The sequence below is a fragment of the Platalea leucorodia genome (assembly GCF_965183815.1).
Source record: "Platalea leucorodia genome assembly, chromosome: 4".
NCBI lineage: Eukaryota > Metazoa > Chordata > Aves > Pelecaniformes > Threskiornithidae > Platalea > Platalea leucorodia.
Window position 1 is genome coordinate 19,731,823 of NC_138826.1, and position 18,165 is coordinate 19,749,987.

The following is an 18,165-nucleotide window of genomic DNA, read 5'->3' on the forward strand; positions in this document are numbered from 1 at the left end:
TACTTCTGGCAGGAGAAAGCGTACAGATTAGTGGTGGGTGATGACAATACTGATGAGAACTGCAAGGTTAAGAATCATCTGCTATCTCAGAAATTCCATTAGTTGGAGAACCTCAAGTTAAAGAGTGTGGGGAAAAAAAGGCTGAGAAGCTAGTATGATGATGAAATTGTGAAGTCTAACACAGTTGTGAATAATGGCCATATGGAAATTCAGCTGAAAGTTGCTGAGGTAAGTAACATAAGGGTTTGGTTTACTCTTGACCTTTTCTGACTTGACTTTACAGAAACTGAGCTTAGGGATAACTCTTTTTCAATGGAGAACTGCACGGTGAGGCTGCACCTTGAGTACTGTGTTCAGTTTTGGGCCCTTCACTACAAGAAGGACATCGAGGTGCTGGAGCATGTCCAAAAACAGGCAACGAAGCTGGTGAAGGGTCTGGAGCACAAGTCTTATGAGGAGCGGCTGAGGGAGCTGGGATTGTATAGTCTGGAGAAAAGAAGGCTGAGGGGTGACCTTATTGCTCTCTACAACTACCTGAAAGGAGGCTGTAGTGAGGTGCGGGTTGGTCTCTTCTCCCAAGTAACAAATGATAGGACAAGAGGAAATGGCCTCAAGCGGCGCCAGGGGAAGTTTAGGCTGGATATTAGGAAAAACACTGTCACCAAAAGGGTAGTGAGGCACTGGAACAGGCTGCCCAGGGAAGTGGTTGAGTCTTCATCCCTGGAGGTATTTAAAAGACGGGTAGATGTGGTGCTTAAGGACATGGTTTAGTGGACTTGATGATCTTAAGGGTCTTTTCCAACCTTAATGATTCTATGATTCTACGTGAGAAGGAGTTCCTCTTCTGCTAACTCCTATAATAAAGGAAGGGGTTGGTCTTTAACTTTTTTTTTTGTAAGCCCCCTGTCCAGTAGAAACAACAACATCTCTATGGAGTCGCTCTTTCTAACCTGACACCAATTTTAAATGATCGATAAAGAATTAAAAAATTGGAAAAAATTGTATAAATATAATTGGTATTGGTCAATATTAATTTTGGAACTGATAAGCCTAACCCCTAACCTTCTCTTATTTGGGAAATTTTTAGCAATGGAGACTCTAAGGGGATTAGCACAAAAATTCTTCAAAAGGATTACCAGTGGCTTAGTATCAATACCAGAGTGGTTTCCTTTTTTCTGTAAGCAATTAGTACTAGCCTCCTTCAGAAAGCATTTTCCTGTGTTTTAAGAAAGCTATGTCCGAAATTCTTTGAAGAGAATTTAATACCTTCACTTGTGCTTGGGATCTCTGCTCCATTCACGTCAGAGAAGTTCTCGAAGTCTGTGATGAGATGACACTGATCTGACAGCTTTGAAAAGGAATCATTGATTTGTCTTGTAAAGATATTTTAAACCTGGCTTTGCTAGGTTTTTTGTTTGTTTTCCAAACTAAAGACAAATAGGACCTATCTGTGCTATGGCTTTCATTTACACCTAGAAGAAATCTGAAACCATTACTGTTCAGAAGAACTCTATGCTACAGGATAGATAACTAACACACCTACTTAAAGTCAGATGACTGACTCCCCAAAACCTCCCAAATACTAAACACCACTAAACATAAAGCCTGCTAAAATCCACAATAATATAACTTGAAGAAATATTTGTAATAGAAACCAGTCTATGGAAAGGAACTGAATTCCTCGGTCTGAATATATTTATGTGCTCTCTTTATACCTTTTTTTGAGAGAAGATGGCACCCTTGGAAGACATGCACAGTCCAAGAAAGGGACTAATGATTAATGAAGAGCTTAATATCCAGTGTAAGAGAGCTCTTTGAGTTGAATATATACAGACAAAACATCATAACGAACCAAGAACCTTAAGCCAGTCCTATATAGATGTATTCCCTACCCCAACAAACATATAGGTCCGGATCAAGCTTTTGTGCAGCCAGTTCAAATCACGAGGTCATCTTATACCATGAAAAAAACCTTGAAATTGTAAAACAATACTGTAGTAATCTAAAACAACTTTTGCTTTTTCTCATGTAAAGCTATGGTGCTATGAGGATTTGCCTGTCAAAACTAAATGTGATTTACCGATAGCAATGTAAAAGTAAAAAATACACATAAATTCTAGCACTCAAGAATAATGAACTGATATGTGATACCCCTAGTAGGAGTAGGATCATCAACCAGTATTTTCAGATATGATAGGTATAATCATCCTCTGCTATTCTCAGTATAAAACACTGAACGTTTTTCAAACCCTATCACTTTGAAGTTTCAAAGAATAGGATGAAGTATTGGGTGAAAAGGGTAGGGGAAAAGGTAATCTTTAAACATAATTAAATTACAGATATATTTAACTCACCACCTTAGAGAGGGGAAAAAAAACAAACCCAAACCAAAAACCTTTATCACTTCCAGTAAAGGTTAACAAAATGACACAGTTTCACTTGCTTTACTGTAGGTCACGGTGTGACAGCAAACAGGCAAAAGAAAACAGCTTAACCGAAACGTACATAGTTTGCAGAATTTTGAGGTATGGCTACACGTGCCAGTGAAATGAGGACCTGAATTTCATGGTTGTACTATGACACTTCAGATGAGCCACAATAAAAGTTAAACTCACATAAGATGATTACTACAGCTGATAAAAGTACTTGTGTGACATATGCTAATTGGCTGGCAACCATAACATACTACACAATGCTACGTTTCCCAGTATAGAGATATCTGGTTCACACATTCTTCCAGATCTTTGTAATCAGCTGAAAAATACAGATTGAAGTGTCAGGAGTGTGCTGTATGTCATCTTATGCAAACAAAAAAAGTACATATCTTATGCATATCTACACACATATTGTTCAATGAGACTCTTCCTAGGTTATTTTTTAAATGCTGATTAACAAGGTACCTAAATAAAACTTCATATTGCATTTTTTAAACAAAATATTCTACAAGAGAAAGTTTAATTAGTTAATTGTAGGACAAATTCTTTGTCAGAACTCATCCTTTGAATTCTTCCAAGGATCTCTCTCACAGTTAATCACTCTTTGATCTAGCGAGCAAAGGAGGGGCACAGGATACGCACAGCTAGTGGAACATCAAACCCATCTCAGTGATGGCACAGAGATGTAACAAGTAATTTGGTATGTTTAGTGAAGTATTTAATTAGCTACCTTTAAAAGGACTTACTTTTAGGGAAAGCGTCTGCATAAAAACATGACAGAAAACTTATATATATATACACTTAACCACCCTTCTCACAAAGTATACATGTGAGACTACTCCACTGTTAATCACAATTACCAGACACAGTCAGACTGGATTCCCTACTGTTAAAAGGGAGAGATAATTTCAGTATGTGGTGACCGAGAAAGACCTTTTGGGTTGAAATCTTCTGTTTCAAAATAAGACAGATCTGCTAACTTTTAAGACCTGCTACATGCCATTGACTGAAGCTTCTGCAGGAGAAGAAGTATGAAAGCAGATCAGCTTGCTTGTCTGAGGGTGGGAAATTTTGCTGCAGTAAAGTTCTTTTGGGATCTCCTGCTTTTTAGCAAAATCTGAAAAAAACTCTGGTTGCAAGATTATTGGTTTGATATTGAAAATTACATCTCTGGTCATTTTCCTGCATGGAAGGACATTTCTGAAAGTTCCTAGACTGCATTGGTCGAGAATTTCTTAAGGCAAATACTAGAGAAACCAACTAGGAGTAATGCACCACTTGATCTGCTGTTCATAAACAGGGAAAAACTGGTGATGAATACAGCCACAGATGGCAGCTTGCCTTGCAGTGACCACAGGATGACCGAGTTCAGGATCTCGAGGAAGGATACAAAGTTAAACAGCAGAGTTTGGATTCTGAACTTCAGGAGATGGGACTTCAGCTTGTTTAAGCAACTGCTAGTCAGATTTCCCGACAAGGCTATCATTAGAAAGTAAGGTACTTAGGAGAGCTGGCTTTTTTTTTCTAAAGAAAATTTATTTAGACGTCAAGAGCTAACCAGACCATTGTAGAAGGAATTTTGTCAGAACTGCTTGGTGCACAAGAACTGCTTGGTGCACAAGCTTCCTAATTAATATGCAAAATTAGAGCATATTAGAAGTGGAAACAAGGATGGGAAACAAAAGGATATAAAATCATTGCTCTGGCACTTAGGGACAAAATTAGGAAGGAAGGCCAGCCATAGCTAAAACTGATGAGGGGCATAAGGGGATTCTTCAAGTAGGCTAGTAGCTGAAGGAACTTCACACAAAATGTGGATCTGTTAATGAACAAGGGAAACAACTTAGGAACAAATTATATAGAAAGGTTTTAAGTCCTCAATATCTTTTTTGCCTTAGTCTTCACAGACATGCATACCAGCATGAGTTGGGAAGCAGAAGGATGACCAGCAGCCAGGGAGCACCAGGTTAGGGCCTACTGAGAAGAGCTGGAGGTATTCAAATCTATAGGCCGGGTAGGATTCACTAAGCTGAAAGCTTATCACCATAATCATGGTGATTATGGGAGGTACCTGATGACTGGAAAAGGGTAGTGTGTTATGCCCACCTGTAAGAAAGGTGGGAAGGATGATCCAGGTAACTACAGCTAAACAGTCTCACCTCACTCCCTGGAAAGATGGCAGATCACATCATGTCCCTTGGAATCAATTTCCAACTATGTGAGGGACAAAAACATAATCAGGAATAGGCAATATCAATTTACCAAAAGTGAATCATGGTTGAGGCTAGCAGGTGATCTAATAACAGCCTATACCATTTGAATAGCAGTTACAGGAGTGACGGAGCCCAGATCCTTCTTGGTAGTGACAAACAGTATCACAAGGAGCAATGCTCACAAGTTGTTGTCTGGTAGGACATTCAGAAAAACTTCTTCACTAGGTAAATACCGTACCACTGGAATGGTTATTGAGGGAGACTGTGGAGACTCCACGCTTGGAAATTCACAATTTAACTATACAGAGCCATGGCTTGACCTGGTATAGTGTTGGCAACTAACCTGCCTCATGCATGAACTTGGCCTAGCCAACCTCCAGATGTCCTGTCCAACCAACATTTCTACGATTGTGTAAACAGCCCGATATTTTTTAGGACACTGAAGAATGTTCCTGAGGAAAGTTTATTTTCCAGGTTTTGTAAACGCACACTGTACTCAACAATGGAGTGACTCAGGAGACACATGATGGGACGTACCCTTTAGCTCACATCTAGCCTGCTTCAACCAGTAATTCTTAAACATCTTTGACAGCTGTGTAACAGACTAGGAAAAAAGGTCTCAGTCCATAAGACAAAAGCATTCTGTTGCAAGTAGCAAAAAAGAAACGAAGTACTGAATTTGCAGAATAATTAATTATTTTGCAGTAATATAAGCATTTCCTTCCCAACAGAGATAAGAAAGTTTGTACTGCTGACGCCCAAGTTGCACTTACTTTTCCCAGAAAATGGTGGAGTTGTCTGTCCAACATTTCCAAAAACCCCATCAGAAACATCTCTTAACAAAAAGGCACACATTTTTCAGAGCAGAACTTTACTACTTAACATTTGCCAGCAACACGGAAGATGTGAATTAAGAGCTAACTGATTTGGTTACTACTGATCACGGTAGTTCCTCTGTGATCACTGGAGACCATCTATGTCAATACATGTTTTTCATCTTGTCCAGAGTAATACGTTGTACTCCCAGTATCTAATGAATTTATGCTGCTTCTTAAACCGTTAATATCTGCAGATTTTGATCATTTGTGCAACACTGTTTTGAATTATGACAATTAGTAGTACAAGACAAATACCAAAGGACAGTTAAATTCATTGTATTTTGTGGTAACTAGTTGGATACGACTGAAGAACCATACCTGTACTTCAAAAAAAAAAAAAAAGTTTAAATATTTTCTAAAAGCCAAAATGTAAAATAATTTATCAGAGTATCTTCCTGAATTCTGCCACATACAGATCACCTTTTCCTCTACAGACATAAGATTTACATATCACCACTTGAAGTTTTTAATTTTCATTTCCATCATCGTAAGCTTCATATTTTGGCAACTAAACTTTGCTTTAAAGACACACCACCTTCTTTCCTGCAGTTCTACTTAATGACCCAAACACGTGGCAGCTTTTCTGTGAGGAAACCTGTGCAACTATATGGCAGCTCAGTAAAATTCACAGGTGCTCATCTGGGGAGTAGGCAATAACAGAGCTGTCTCAGTGAAGAGCTCACAATCTACAAGTGAACAAAAGAAACAGATGCTGCCGAGAAAAAAATGCTCCTTCTGCCATTATTGTTTTGTAATGGGAGCAAAGTAAATAAACAAATAAATTTTCTAAACAGAAAGATACCATAATAAAAACAATTTTTTTCCTAAGTCTGAGCTGATTTCTGATACAACTTTTTTCCCCTCACCCCAACCTTTTACAAGCTACTCTTGTTCATTAAACTTCAACCATAAAAAAATTAACTAATGCTGGAATTTTTCAATTTTTTTTAAAGGGAAAGATAATTTAATAATAGCTAGTATGCCTCTCTCCCTCCTGTTTTATTTCAAATTCTTGTAAGTACACTTTGCTTAACTTCTCTCCTCCTGAACTTAAATTCCTTTACCAAGTAACCCAAAACAGAAGAATAATACCACAAAACACCTTATAATCCTTAGCCGATATCAGACTTGGAAAAAGTCAGTTGAACACTATTTTTTCTCAAAAACTAAATTAAAAATAATATTATTATAATGTAAACAATACTATCTTTGTACTATGAACAACATACAGGACTGATATGTTTTAATTCTCTGTGTGCTTGATATACTAGGGACACAACACCGTAATGTAAAAATTAACAGTGAAGACAATAACAACTGCAAGAACAACACTGTGCAGAAATGACAGGAAATGCTAAGGCGAGGCTTTTAACGGATCTTTACTAAATACGGTGTGTCTTTAAAGCAAAGTTTAGTTGCCAAAATATGAAGCTTACAATGATGGAAATGAAAATGAAAAACTTCAAGTGGTGATATGGAAATCTTATGTCTGTAGAGAAAAAGGAGATCTGTATGTGGCAGAATTCAGGAAGATACTCTGATAAGTTATTTTACATAATATAATATATACATAATACTACCTGAAAACATACAGTTTCCCTTACTCTTCTTGTAGAAGAATTCAAATTTTATTTGGAAAGATGCCAATTCTCAAGAAGGTCCAAGCAAACTATCGTCTATTCAGGAATAAATGTAAAAAATTCAAGTGTGTAAGTAACTTAGCTTGTGGAAGTAAGCCGACCGAGTCTGATAGGACCGTTCGTATGTTTCATATAATTCATACACGCAAATGTTTTAGAAGTATTAGGAGCATAAGACAACCTGAACAATTTTTCCTGAGTCAGTTTCATTCAGAGAGATCTACTCCCTAAATAAATATTTTGCCAGCTTTCAAGTATTTCTATGCATTGTGCTGCGGAACACATTAGAGAGAGATGTAAGCCAGTACTGACCAAATTGGTGTGTCCATCCTGCACACTGCCAACAGATACATTGGCTTAAGTTACAGAAGCATAGCTATATTATCAAAATACCACACCCAACCTAATGATCTTACTCGAGATCAGCCAGGCCACCATGATACATGTTTGGTGCTAGAGCCAGCACAATCACCACTAGCTTGGGGGAAATAAATTGGGTATCTTTATTCTGCAAGGTGTTAAGCAGGGTCGACGTGCCCTCAAGACGACCCAAATGGTAGACCAGTGTCTAGGAAACCCCACCAGAAACTGCATAGCATTTCATGCAACGCTTCAGAAGTAAATAAAAACCGGCACAGATACCGTATTAAACACATAACACTTCAAGGAACTATCACTTATGAAGGAGGGATATTTTGCAAAGCACTACTTACAGGTATGGAGGCACTCAGTTACTGTAGTTGGCTTGATGAGATAGCCTTTACAGATATAGCAGGTGATATGAGGATTGAAATCTTTCACCAAGTGCTTCCTCTGAGTAGCCATTCGTGGGGTAGGAAACGCTGGCAGAGTGCTCGGGCCAGAGGAGCAAGTCTGAGAGGCGTCGATGCCCGGGGTTCACAAGAGCTGGGGCGCTGCTCTGTGCAACTGGACTTCTCCAGGCATTTGCTCGTAATTCCGGAGGTCTCACAGGGACAGGGCTCGTAACTCCTGCTCCGCTGACAGGCGAGTCATTTTCCTACCTGTAACACACGTGGAAAGAGAGGTGTGTAAGCCTGGCGGCACAACACCGGTGGCGATGCCCCGGAGAACAAGTGTCGCCATAAACTTGGCAGGGGCAGCGGGTTATTATTTACGTAACAGCAGCTGCGTGCCCGGCGCCGGGCACCGAGCTGCGAGGCAGCGCCCCTGCCCGCGCGGGGCCGCGGCCGCCAGCGGGACAAGTTGCCGGATGCCGCCGGGCAGCGGTGACAGGTGCGGGGGCCGCCGGCCAGCGCCGGCGGGGGCCGCGGCCGCCCCGCTGCCCGCCCGCCACTGCCCCGCCGCGGTCCGCAGGCCTCGGAGGGCGCCCGCGGGGAGGGCCCCCCCCGCCGCCCCAGGAGCCCGCCGGCGGGAGCGGCCGGCGAGCGGGGCAGCTCGGCGGCGGCCGGGCGCTCCCCCCGCTCGCCCGACCCCTGTGCCTCCCCGCGGCGCACCTGCGGCGCTCCCGCCCCCGCCTCGGCCCCCCGCCGTACCTGCCGCGGCCCAGCGGCCTCGGGCGGGCGGCCGCCCGGCGAAAGAGAAAGGGAAACGGCGTGCGCCTCCCACCCCCTCCGAGCCCTCCCTCCTTCCCTCCCCGCCAGGCTGCCGCGGCCGGTCCCCGGGCGGGCGGGCGGGACGGGCGCGCAGGCGCTGCTCCCCGGCCGAGCCGAGCCCGGCCGCGCGCTGCTGCGCCGCGGCCCGCAGCGCCGCTCCGGGGCGGGAGCCGGCGGCAGCCCCCGAGCGGGCGGAGGGGTGGCCCCGGGGGCGAGGCGGAGGGCAGGCGGGAGCGGAGCGGAGCGGAGCGCTGCCGGCCGCAGGTGAGCGCGGGAGCGGCCGCAGCGCAGCCCGCGCCCCAGCCCGCTCCGGCGGCAGTCACCCGCACCGCTTCGGCCCTTACACCGTTTCTTAAAAACAACTGCAGCTTCTGCCCGTGGAAGGGTGAAACTTAAACCCATTTTTCCACCCCTCAAGAGGAAATCCTAAACCACTGGACTAGGTTAGGCCCAAATCCTGTAAACAGTTGCAGGTGTTACACGTGCTTCCCTCGAACCGGGACCAAGTAGCAGGAGTGAAAGCTGTCCCCGTCGTTCAATGCGCCTGCTTTTTGCTCTCCTATTCACAGAAATGCATTACATTACCAGGAAATTATACATAAAACTAAAGCTGCCTTAATAGTATTTTTCAATTGCACCATTTCTAAAAAGTTCTTCTACACCCCTTTTGACAATAATAACAAAAACATAAGGAGGCATTTCCTATATTAGCTGCAATACCATCACATTACCTGTGACTGTGCTAGGTCTTTCCTTTTCCATTCTGCACTTGAAATAAGTACTCGTTTTGCATTGGCCCTCCAGTGCAGTCTCCCTTTCATCCTTGGGTACGTGCTGCGACAGCAGAAGGCTTTAATAACTTAGGCCTGCTCCCGCCATCCATTCCTACTTCTGGAATATTTACCCTCCAGTAGATCTCCATTGACATCAATTCAATTGCCAGGCTGAGTCAGGTGCATTAAAAACTGTTACAATTAAAGTTACAGCGCAGTGGTGAATGCATGATAAACCTGACATAGAGTAATTCAACAGAATGTGCATAATTTTTCCTGATAAAATGTCCATCTTGTATGAGATTATATCTCCACAACATGAACAGAAGTTTATAAAGCTAAAAATCTTCCGAAGCAGCATGTGGTATAGTTTAACAAAAAGTTGTGTTTTGATGGTTTTGGCCTTCTATTGTTAGCCATTGTTTGCATAATTATACCATAAAGCACACACTGCCGAGTCAAAGTTTAGAGAATGCTAAACTCTAACAGAGAAAGTAGACAACATATACTATATACATCTCATGGGAATATTTTAATTAGTAGTCACATTCTGTTGGTTTAGCAGAAGTTGACATTTTTCCAAATAAGCAAGAGAGTGGCCCTGCTTGAATGTAGACTACGCATGATACAGCATTATTAAACTTACATACATGCATTTAAAACAAGCAACTGCTGATGCTCTCCTGGCTGTTTCAAAATGACTGCGTCTGGTAAGATTTGTTTTAAAAATAAACTGGATTCTACGTGAGATTTCAAAGCATAGTTTATCAAGTGTCCCTATTGGGAAAAAAAAAAAAAAACAACCAACAAAACATTTTCTAAATAGATTTATCAGCTAGGCTCATGTTTATGCAATAATGGATACACAGTGTTCTATTCAAGCACATTAAAAACACAGAGTTACATGATTTATTATACTGTATAGCCCATACAGTAAAAATTGCACAGCAGTTGTGATACTTGCAAACATACACAACTGGTACAGATTGCCACAAGCCAAACTGAAGTCCTTCTTCTAAGGGCTACCCATCACATGCCAGGTAAGTGACAGCGTACATGACAAATTCTCACCTCACCTCTCCACAACGTAGGAGCTCGGTCCTGCTGGTACCAAGCTGTATGTATGAGATGCTGAGTGCCCTGAACTCTCTCTGAACACGATGAAAAGTTGAGGCATTCAGCACCTCTCAAGACCACAACATAAAGAAAAAACGAGAACCAGTGCAGAAGCAGCTCTCATTTCATTATCAGAGGAAAGTCGTATAACAAAGATCCTTAAATACTTACTCCTACTTTGTATCATGAGGCAGCAAATTATGTTAATAAATGCTTAAGAATTAATTATAATTTCAAATGTAGTTAACTCCTAGCATTGCATACAACAGGTTTCTTTAAAAATATAGGGCCATATAAGTGATGCAAGCATTTATCTACTTACAGCAGTTAAAAGGTAACAGAGGAATAATGTTTGAATCAAATAAGGTGGTCATTTTCATATTATGAGAGAAACAGAATTAACAAAATAAACTGAGCTAGTCAAGAGTAAATACATATCGTGTATTAGCGACAGCAAATGTACAGAGATTACAGAGATGGTGATTATAGCCCTCAACTCAGTGATGAAAATACAGCTGCTCTCATTTTTCTGTGTTTCTTAGACTTCTGACTTTCCTGTCACCTGACCTGTACTGAGCAGTTCTCAGAGCGTCCTCTAACACAGTACTTTTTTTTTAAAACTAAGGCTTTTTTAAAACTAAAAGTCCATTTTTACATATATGAGCTTGTCTAACACATAGAAAATAAAGACTGCTTTCTAAGCATTATCAAAGTAGAGGAGTAGTTTGTTGAAATCCCTGAAGAACTACTGGATCATCCTAATGTGAAACAGAGTAATTCTTTACATTTAATACAAATAAAATATATCTTTTTAAAGGAACAGTCAGGACACATAAGAACTTGTGAACTCCAAGCATTTCATTAATTTTACTCATTAATGCAGCTCCAATGTTTTTGAAAAATACCAGTGTTTGGTGTCAGTTCTCAAGTAAATTCCAGAGAGAAAATCAACTTTGGTCAATACAGCCAAGTTCTCAGTAACATTTATAGGTTAATGGTTGGACTCGATGATCTTAAGGGTCTTTTCCAACCTTAACGATTCTATGATTTGAAATGAGTGAGTAATTCTAATTCTGCAAGTAGATCCACATGAGTACAACCTTACATCCCTATAGAGCTACACTGGAGTCTGTTTCTAGGCAAGTCTCCAATTACCCTCCAGTTATCCTAAGACTTACTTGTATTTTGTAGATGGAAGAATTACTGGAACACATCTGGACTGGGAAAATAGAGGAAAAAAAATTCCCTACTTTTCTTAATAGACATTGTGGAGCAATCTGAATGATATTTAGAGGGAAGCCACAGCATTCATCTTCACTGAACACTGAGTCTCTAGACATCTGATGGAAATGCCATTTTATGACTTTTAAAATCTTGAAAACTTCACAAAATTGCTTAGGTTGGAAGAGACCTCCTGAGATCATCTAGTCCAACACCTCTGCTCCAGCAGGGTCAGCTGGAGCAGGTTGTCCAGGACTGTGTCCAGTTGGGTTTTGAATATCTCCACAGATGGGGACTGCACCACCTCTCTGTTCAAGTTTTGACCACCCTCATAGTAAAAAAATGTTTTCTTATGATCAGATGGGATTTCATGTGTTTCAATTTGTGCCCATTACCTCTTGTCCTGTCAGTGGGCACTACTGATAACAGTTTGACTTCCTCATCTTCATTCTCTCCTGTCAAGGAGGGATGCTGATAAGATCCCCCCGAGCCTTCTTTTCTCCTAGCTGAGCAGTCCCTGCACTCTCAGCCTCTCCTCATAGGAACGAAGCTCCAGTCCCTTAATCATTTTTGTGGCCCTGTGCTGGGCTCGCTTCGTGGCCTTCTTGTACTGAGAAGCCCAGAACTGGACACAGCGCTCCAGATGTCACCTCATCAGTGCTAAACAGAGAAGATCACCTCCCTCAAACTGCTGGCAACTTACTTGAAATTACTGCATATTTACTCAGGTATGAAAAATAGACCAAATATAACCACTTTTGGATCTTTTATTTCCAGTGTTAAATTCCCTATCCACTAGAACAGTATCTAGAATAGAACCATGCACTAACTGGGTTGGAGGGACCTTTGGACAACATCTGGTCCAATGCCCCTGCTCAAAGCAGGTCTAACGTTAAAAGTTAGTTAAATCAGATTGCTCAGGGCTTTATCCAAATAAAGTCTGACTATATCCAAGGATGGCAGTTCTACAGCCTCTCTGGGCAACCTGTCTCAACCCTTGACAATCCTCATTGTGGATTTTTTTCCTTAGGTCCAGTTGGAATTTTGTTTGCTGCATCTTGTGTACTTTCCCATATATATGAGTAATTTACTAGCAGCAAGTAAACGTAACTCTTACTGTCATTATCACTGTCTTTGCCATTATCTTGGGATCATGCATCATATTTCTTTGCTTTTTAGGTAAAGAGTAGTAACATTATTTATCATATAAACAATATTACTATGCTCAGTGTGAAGACTGTCTTTGATTTGATAGGAAACGATAGGAATTAGGCTATTCTTATCCCCATCTCTTATTCGTGAAAATGATCAGCAATGAGATTTTGCTTTTCTACTGTGAGGGCCTTTCTCCATGCCTACTGAGCTCTATATAAGATGCTGTATATTAACACATAATAGCACTTCTGGGATATATATAGCATTTCTTTCTTTATGCTTACTTTTCTTTCATAGTCCAAAGTAAAGTAGCAAAGCAGGTTGCAAAATGCTAACATCTGTATTATTATGCCATTGACAAATAAGTAAACAAGACAAATGCATTCAAGATACATTTCAAGACTAAGGTAGAATTGTGTCACAAAGTGTTCCAACTTTGTTGAACTAATTTCAAGCAAATTTTAAAAAGCAAGAGAAATCATAAAGTAAATTCCTACAAGTTTTAGAATGATTGGCTGCTAGTAAAGGAGAGGGAATCAAATTAGTGACTCTACCAAGGGAAAGATGAGCAGGTCTGTATTGTTAAACATTTCCTTGGCACACTAGAACACTGACAAGCCATAGCACACACTGTCTCTTCACAGTCAAAGAAACACAGCAAACAAGTAAGGAACAAGGCCATAGCAGTGGGAGAAGGAGATTGCCACTGCAAGGAAAAAAAAAAAAAAAAAATCACAACTGTGAAATAAAATTGATGAGAAATTGCCACTAGCATGAAGGAGACAATTTAACTTTAGCCACTTGTGTGCAGAGGTTGAAGTGAAAAAATACCTGGTTTTGAGCATATAATTAGCTCACCATTAAACATACTGAGGGAAGATCTTGTGAGCAGCTTGACATACCTCCCTGTGAATAACAGATTTAAGAACTGTGGTTACAGTCTTCAGGGGTATTGCAAATTTAAAAATACCAATCTATCACAGAAGAATTCAAACTATTCAGCTGAAAGCAGCTGTAGACGGGCATATTTTTAAAAAGTATTTTCCTTGTGTTGCCTTGATTATTTTGCTACTATTCTGTGTTTTTTTCTTTTGAAGAATTGTTTTAATAGGCATGATTGTATGCATCAGACACAAACATCTCCAGAAACTTCTCAGAGAAAGTGGGACAAACTTCTAAAATATTACTGACCAAATTCTCTATTCAGTTACTAGTGTCTGTAACTGTGCAAACTGTGATCAGCTGTTGCTTTCTGTTTTGTTTTTTTTTTTTCTTAAGCACAGTAAAGGTACACTATAAGCTGCCATGTGGCCAAGCTGATTCTTCATGTGAGAATGACCTAATTGACATTATTTTGGCTTCAAAGGCAAAAATTCTTCATTATGGTATAGAGCCTTGCATTGTGCCACAACAATTTTTTTTCTTTTCTTGATACGTAATTGATTTTTGGTGACACGGTGAAGAGAGGTTTGCCTTCGAACCATCAGAGATTGCTCACAGGGAGTGATGCAACAGCAGCAAGTATACCAGATGTGCAATCAAGAGGCTTCTGTGCCTCCATTCACCTGTGTATCTGGTTTCAAAACAATGATCTGCGGTGGAGTTAGGATCTGAAGGCAACTACAATACTGGTGGTATCCTCAGCCTCTCCTGGTTTTGTCTTATGGCACGCTGTAGTTTCCATGCACTTTGGTCTCCTGTACTACATCGCCTTTAGTTTTTTTACAGGGCATTGAAAAAAATGTTTTGTGGTTCGTGGTATGCTCTGTAGGCCGAAATGGAGTAGGCATTATTTCACAGTTGCCTGCAATTGTGGGGAACCACAGAGAATGACCAAAGTAGTCTTTTACAGTCCTATGTTTTATATAAATTTATAGCAATTCTGTATAAGTACTTAGAGGAAGTTACAGTCACACATTTTGGTAACAGCTTAAAGAAGACACATAATTTGAAACAACCCACCTTGGTTCTAAATCAGCTGCTCTCCATGCACCCCAAAGACCTTGCATCTTCAGAATTATGTTTTTGGTCTCTGGCCAGTTATTTCACTTCCACTGCATAGTTTGTTAGACTTTCTCTGAACTCATGGAAATCACACCTGTGTTGTCATTTCTGTTATTGTACAATCTCTAATACTTTTAATCTACTTTACCTGTATCGCTATCTGATTATACGCTTCTGCCAGTTCAGTTTCCTTTTACTCTGCTCTCTACAATAATATCACCTGCTTATTCTGTGGCTTTTCCAGAGAAAATCTACTCAGGAATTAAGGCTATTTCAAGTCTCCCTGCTACTGCACAATGGCAAAAAATAAATCAATCAGTGACAATCAGAGCCACATTATCAGAAAAAACTCCAGTGGTGTAACATGCACAGGCCAGCCTGAATATAGCTGTTGTCTGCATGGGCAAGACTATGTCTCCTCCGTAGATTTCCAGGATCTGTTGGTCATGGGGCAAACACTTTGCCAACTCTATGTATGTATCCTTCCAGGGGAAAAGTACCTCTCTACCCATATAATCACAGGTTTCAAGTTTTCTAATCAGGTCTCAATGAAGTCTATGCTTTTCCACAAGACATCCTAATGGCTATTTGCTATAATTCAGTTACTTTAAAAAAAAAAATCCTTGTTTCTGTCAGCATTATATTGTTTCTTCCATCTATACTGCATTTTTATATATATATATAAATATATTTTTTTCACTCTTTTTTTCCTTGAAAATATCAAAGCCACTTACATCAACATATACAGCTCAGCTAAACAATAATATGTGAAGTGTTCAAATAGTTATACAAGAGTGTCATCTTTCAATCTCTGGGAAATGGAAAACAAACTGTAAGAACCCTCCAATGACTCCTGCTAAAATTGTTACTAACAGATTTTGTTTCTTGCAGTTGAAAACTGGCAGGAATGCAAATCAAATTGTATCACACCTGTCAAACAGCTTCACAATTATGCAATCAACTTGCACTGCAAATTAAAAACAAGACTTGCTACTAGATCTTAAGTCAAAACAAATTTAAAACTCCAATAAGCTCAGCAAAAGCAACCCTCAAGAAATCTACTCATGCCCATTATGATGGCAGAAGCAGCAAACAGAGAGGCTTGAAAGAAAATAGAAAAGTAGCAACCAAATTGCCTCATCTTTTACAAGACAAATTAATGACATTCACAATGTCTTAGGGAGTTAACTACCCTACTTCAGTCAATTTTCAACAGTAGTTCTGTTTCCAGCTCTCTGAAGAATAAAACCTTCAACTTAGTAATGTTAGATGGATTCCATTTCATTTGAACTGCATGGGAAGACTCTCATTCATGGGAACCGTCACTTTGCCAATTAAAACAGTAGGCTTCATTGGAGGAAACCTAGTATAGATACTTCTGAATTTCATTTTTAACTTATAAAATAAATAGAGAATGTTTTTTCTGGATAAATTAAGAGAAAATAGGGGGCGGACCAAGGTACTCCAACCTTAGCTTCACATCCTCGTATGATCTTTTTTGACAGCAATTTAGCATATATATAGAGTCAAACTCTGTGCAGCAATGTGTTCATGTGATCCAGTCCATCCAATCATACGACCAGGGTCACAGCTGAACATGGCCTAATGAGTTAGATAAAAGACATTATCTCTGCCTTTCCCTAGAAATAAGCAAAAATAGAAGTTCTTTATGTATTTTGGATGTTTGTAACGGTTCACATTAACAACTGTGAGTCACTCCAAATAACATCTTACTGAAAGCATTATTTGAAATATTAATAATTTTTATCCAATATACTAATGGAAAAAGATTAAGCAAAACTGATACTTTTAATTGATTCTTCATTTGAGTAATATGCCAGTTTTAGGGACAGACAAGCTCAGGATTCTAGCCAGAAGCTATTCTCAAGTGAACAATCACTCCTCAGGCCATAACTTGGCATCATATGCCAGTTCTGCAGTCACATTAGCTTAGGAAGTTGACAGTGCTGGTTTCCCAACTTTAGTCCCATGACTGCAGTAAATCAGAAAGGTTTGCATAAGTGGTGCCTGTGTCTGACATTATCATCACTGAGTTTTCTATAGAAAAGATGTATAAAACAATTCTCAAGTATGCAAAAAAAAGTTTGATTTTTTTTTTTTTTTTTTTTTCCAATTCCAAAATCATGGCCATCAGACTCCGCCTGCATGTAAACAGTATACTCTGGGTTGATGTGCATTTAATCGGATTGAGCACAAAATCAACCAAAAGCTGTGAGGCTATGTTTACCGCCCCTGCATCTTGAGCTTCCTTTTTGTAATGCTTGGAAGTCTGCGTTCAGCACAGTGTTAATGAGATCACGTGGCTTTTAGCCGAGTAGGCTATGGCAGTTCGGACTCTCTCTTTTTAGGCTCTGGACAGAGCAGGGCTGAGTCCCTCCCAGAATACAAAGAATATACACAATCCTGCTTTTAAAAAGCTGTACTGTCTGCAGAAGTTCATTCTCACATTACTAACTTGTTCAGTCTCATCAACTAGACAGGATCATGAACTGCTTTGCTAGAAAGTTCTGTAGGAAGAAAATGATGGTAAGAAATGTTGGTAATACTTCAGGAGATTGCACGCTTTTGAGTCTAAGAAATCAGTTCTTAAGCACACTAGTACAGGCAAAGCCCTTCTAGAGATGCGGTTGTTTGAATAAAACAAAATAATGTCTGTTTTGGTATTTAAATATCTAATGGCACTTACTGAAAAGGTCTGACAAATGCTTAAATTGGATCATTCTGTTGAGATTCTTGCTTTCTAGTTAGAAAAACATATCTCTCTCTCATCTTCAAAAAGCTGTCATTTAGCAAGAATTACATTCTTGCTAAATTCACTACATTCTCCTGCAGGGGTATCTATACTTAAATGGCAAGTGAACTATGTTTATATTTCACATTTAGGCCCTGATTCTATAAAAACTACCATTCATGCTTCACTATGCATGCCCATAGTCCATGCAAGTCTACAGGCCAGCTCATTAAAGTGGGTGACTATTAATTTGCATCAAGCTTAGCATGTAAGTCCATGCAGCAGTGTGCATAGATATGTAACAGTCACCTGCTTACATTTTATAAAGGTGTATAAAGTCAGCAGAGAGCATGCATCATTCTTTACTCGTTTCATACCTCGCTGCTATTTCTAATCTCTATTGC

The 18,165-nt window shown here is 40.1% G+C and overlaps 1 protein-coding gene across 6 annotated transcripts in view; it reads right to left on the reverse strand.

Annotated features, from left to right (window-relative positions):
* Positions 1–18,165, reverse strand: part of PCGF5 (polycomb group ring finger 5) — a 74,852-nt gene that overhangs the window by 30,092 nt on the left and 26,595 nt on the right. For 4 of the 6 annotated variants that reach the window (XM_082310007.1, XM_082310002.1, XM_082310004.1 and 1 more), the window contains one exon: positions 7,880–8,188. In XM_082310007.1, the coding sequence (XP_082166133.1) occupies positions 7,880–7,991 (112 nt within the window). In that variant the 5' untranslated portion in view covers positions 7,992–8,188. Of the gene's footprint in view, positions 1–7,879; positions 8,189–8,680; positions 8,756–9,471; positions 9,536–18,165 lie in introns of those variants that run through there. The other 2 variants (XM_082310006.1, XM_082310003.1) reach the window with 2 other exon arrangements.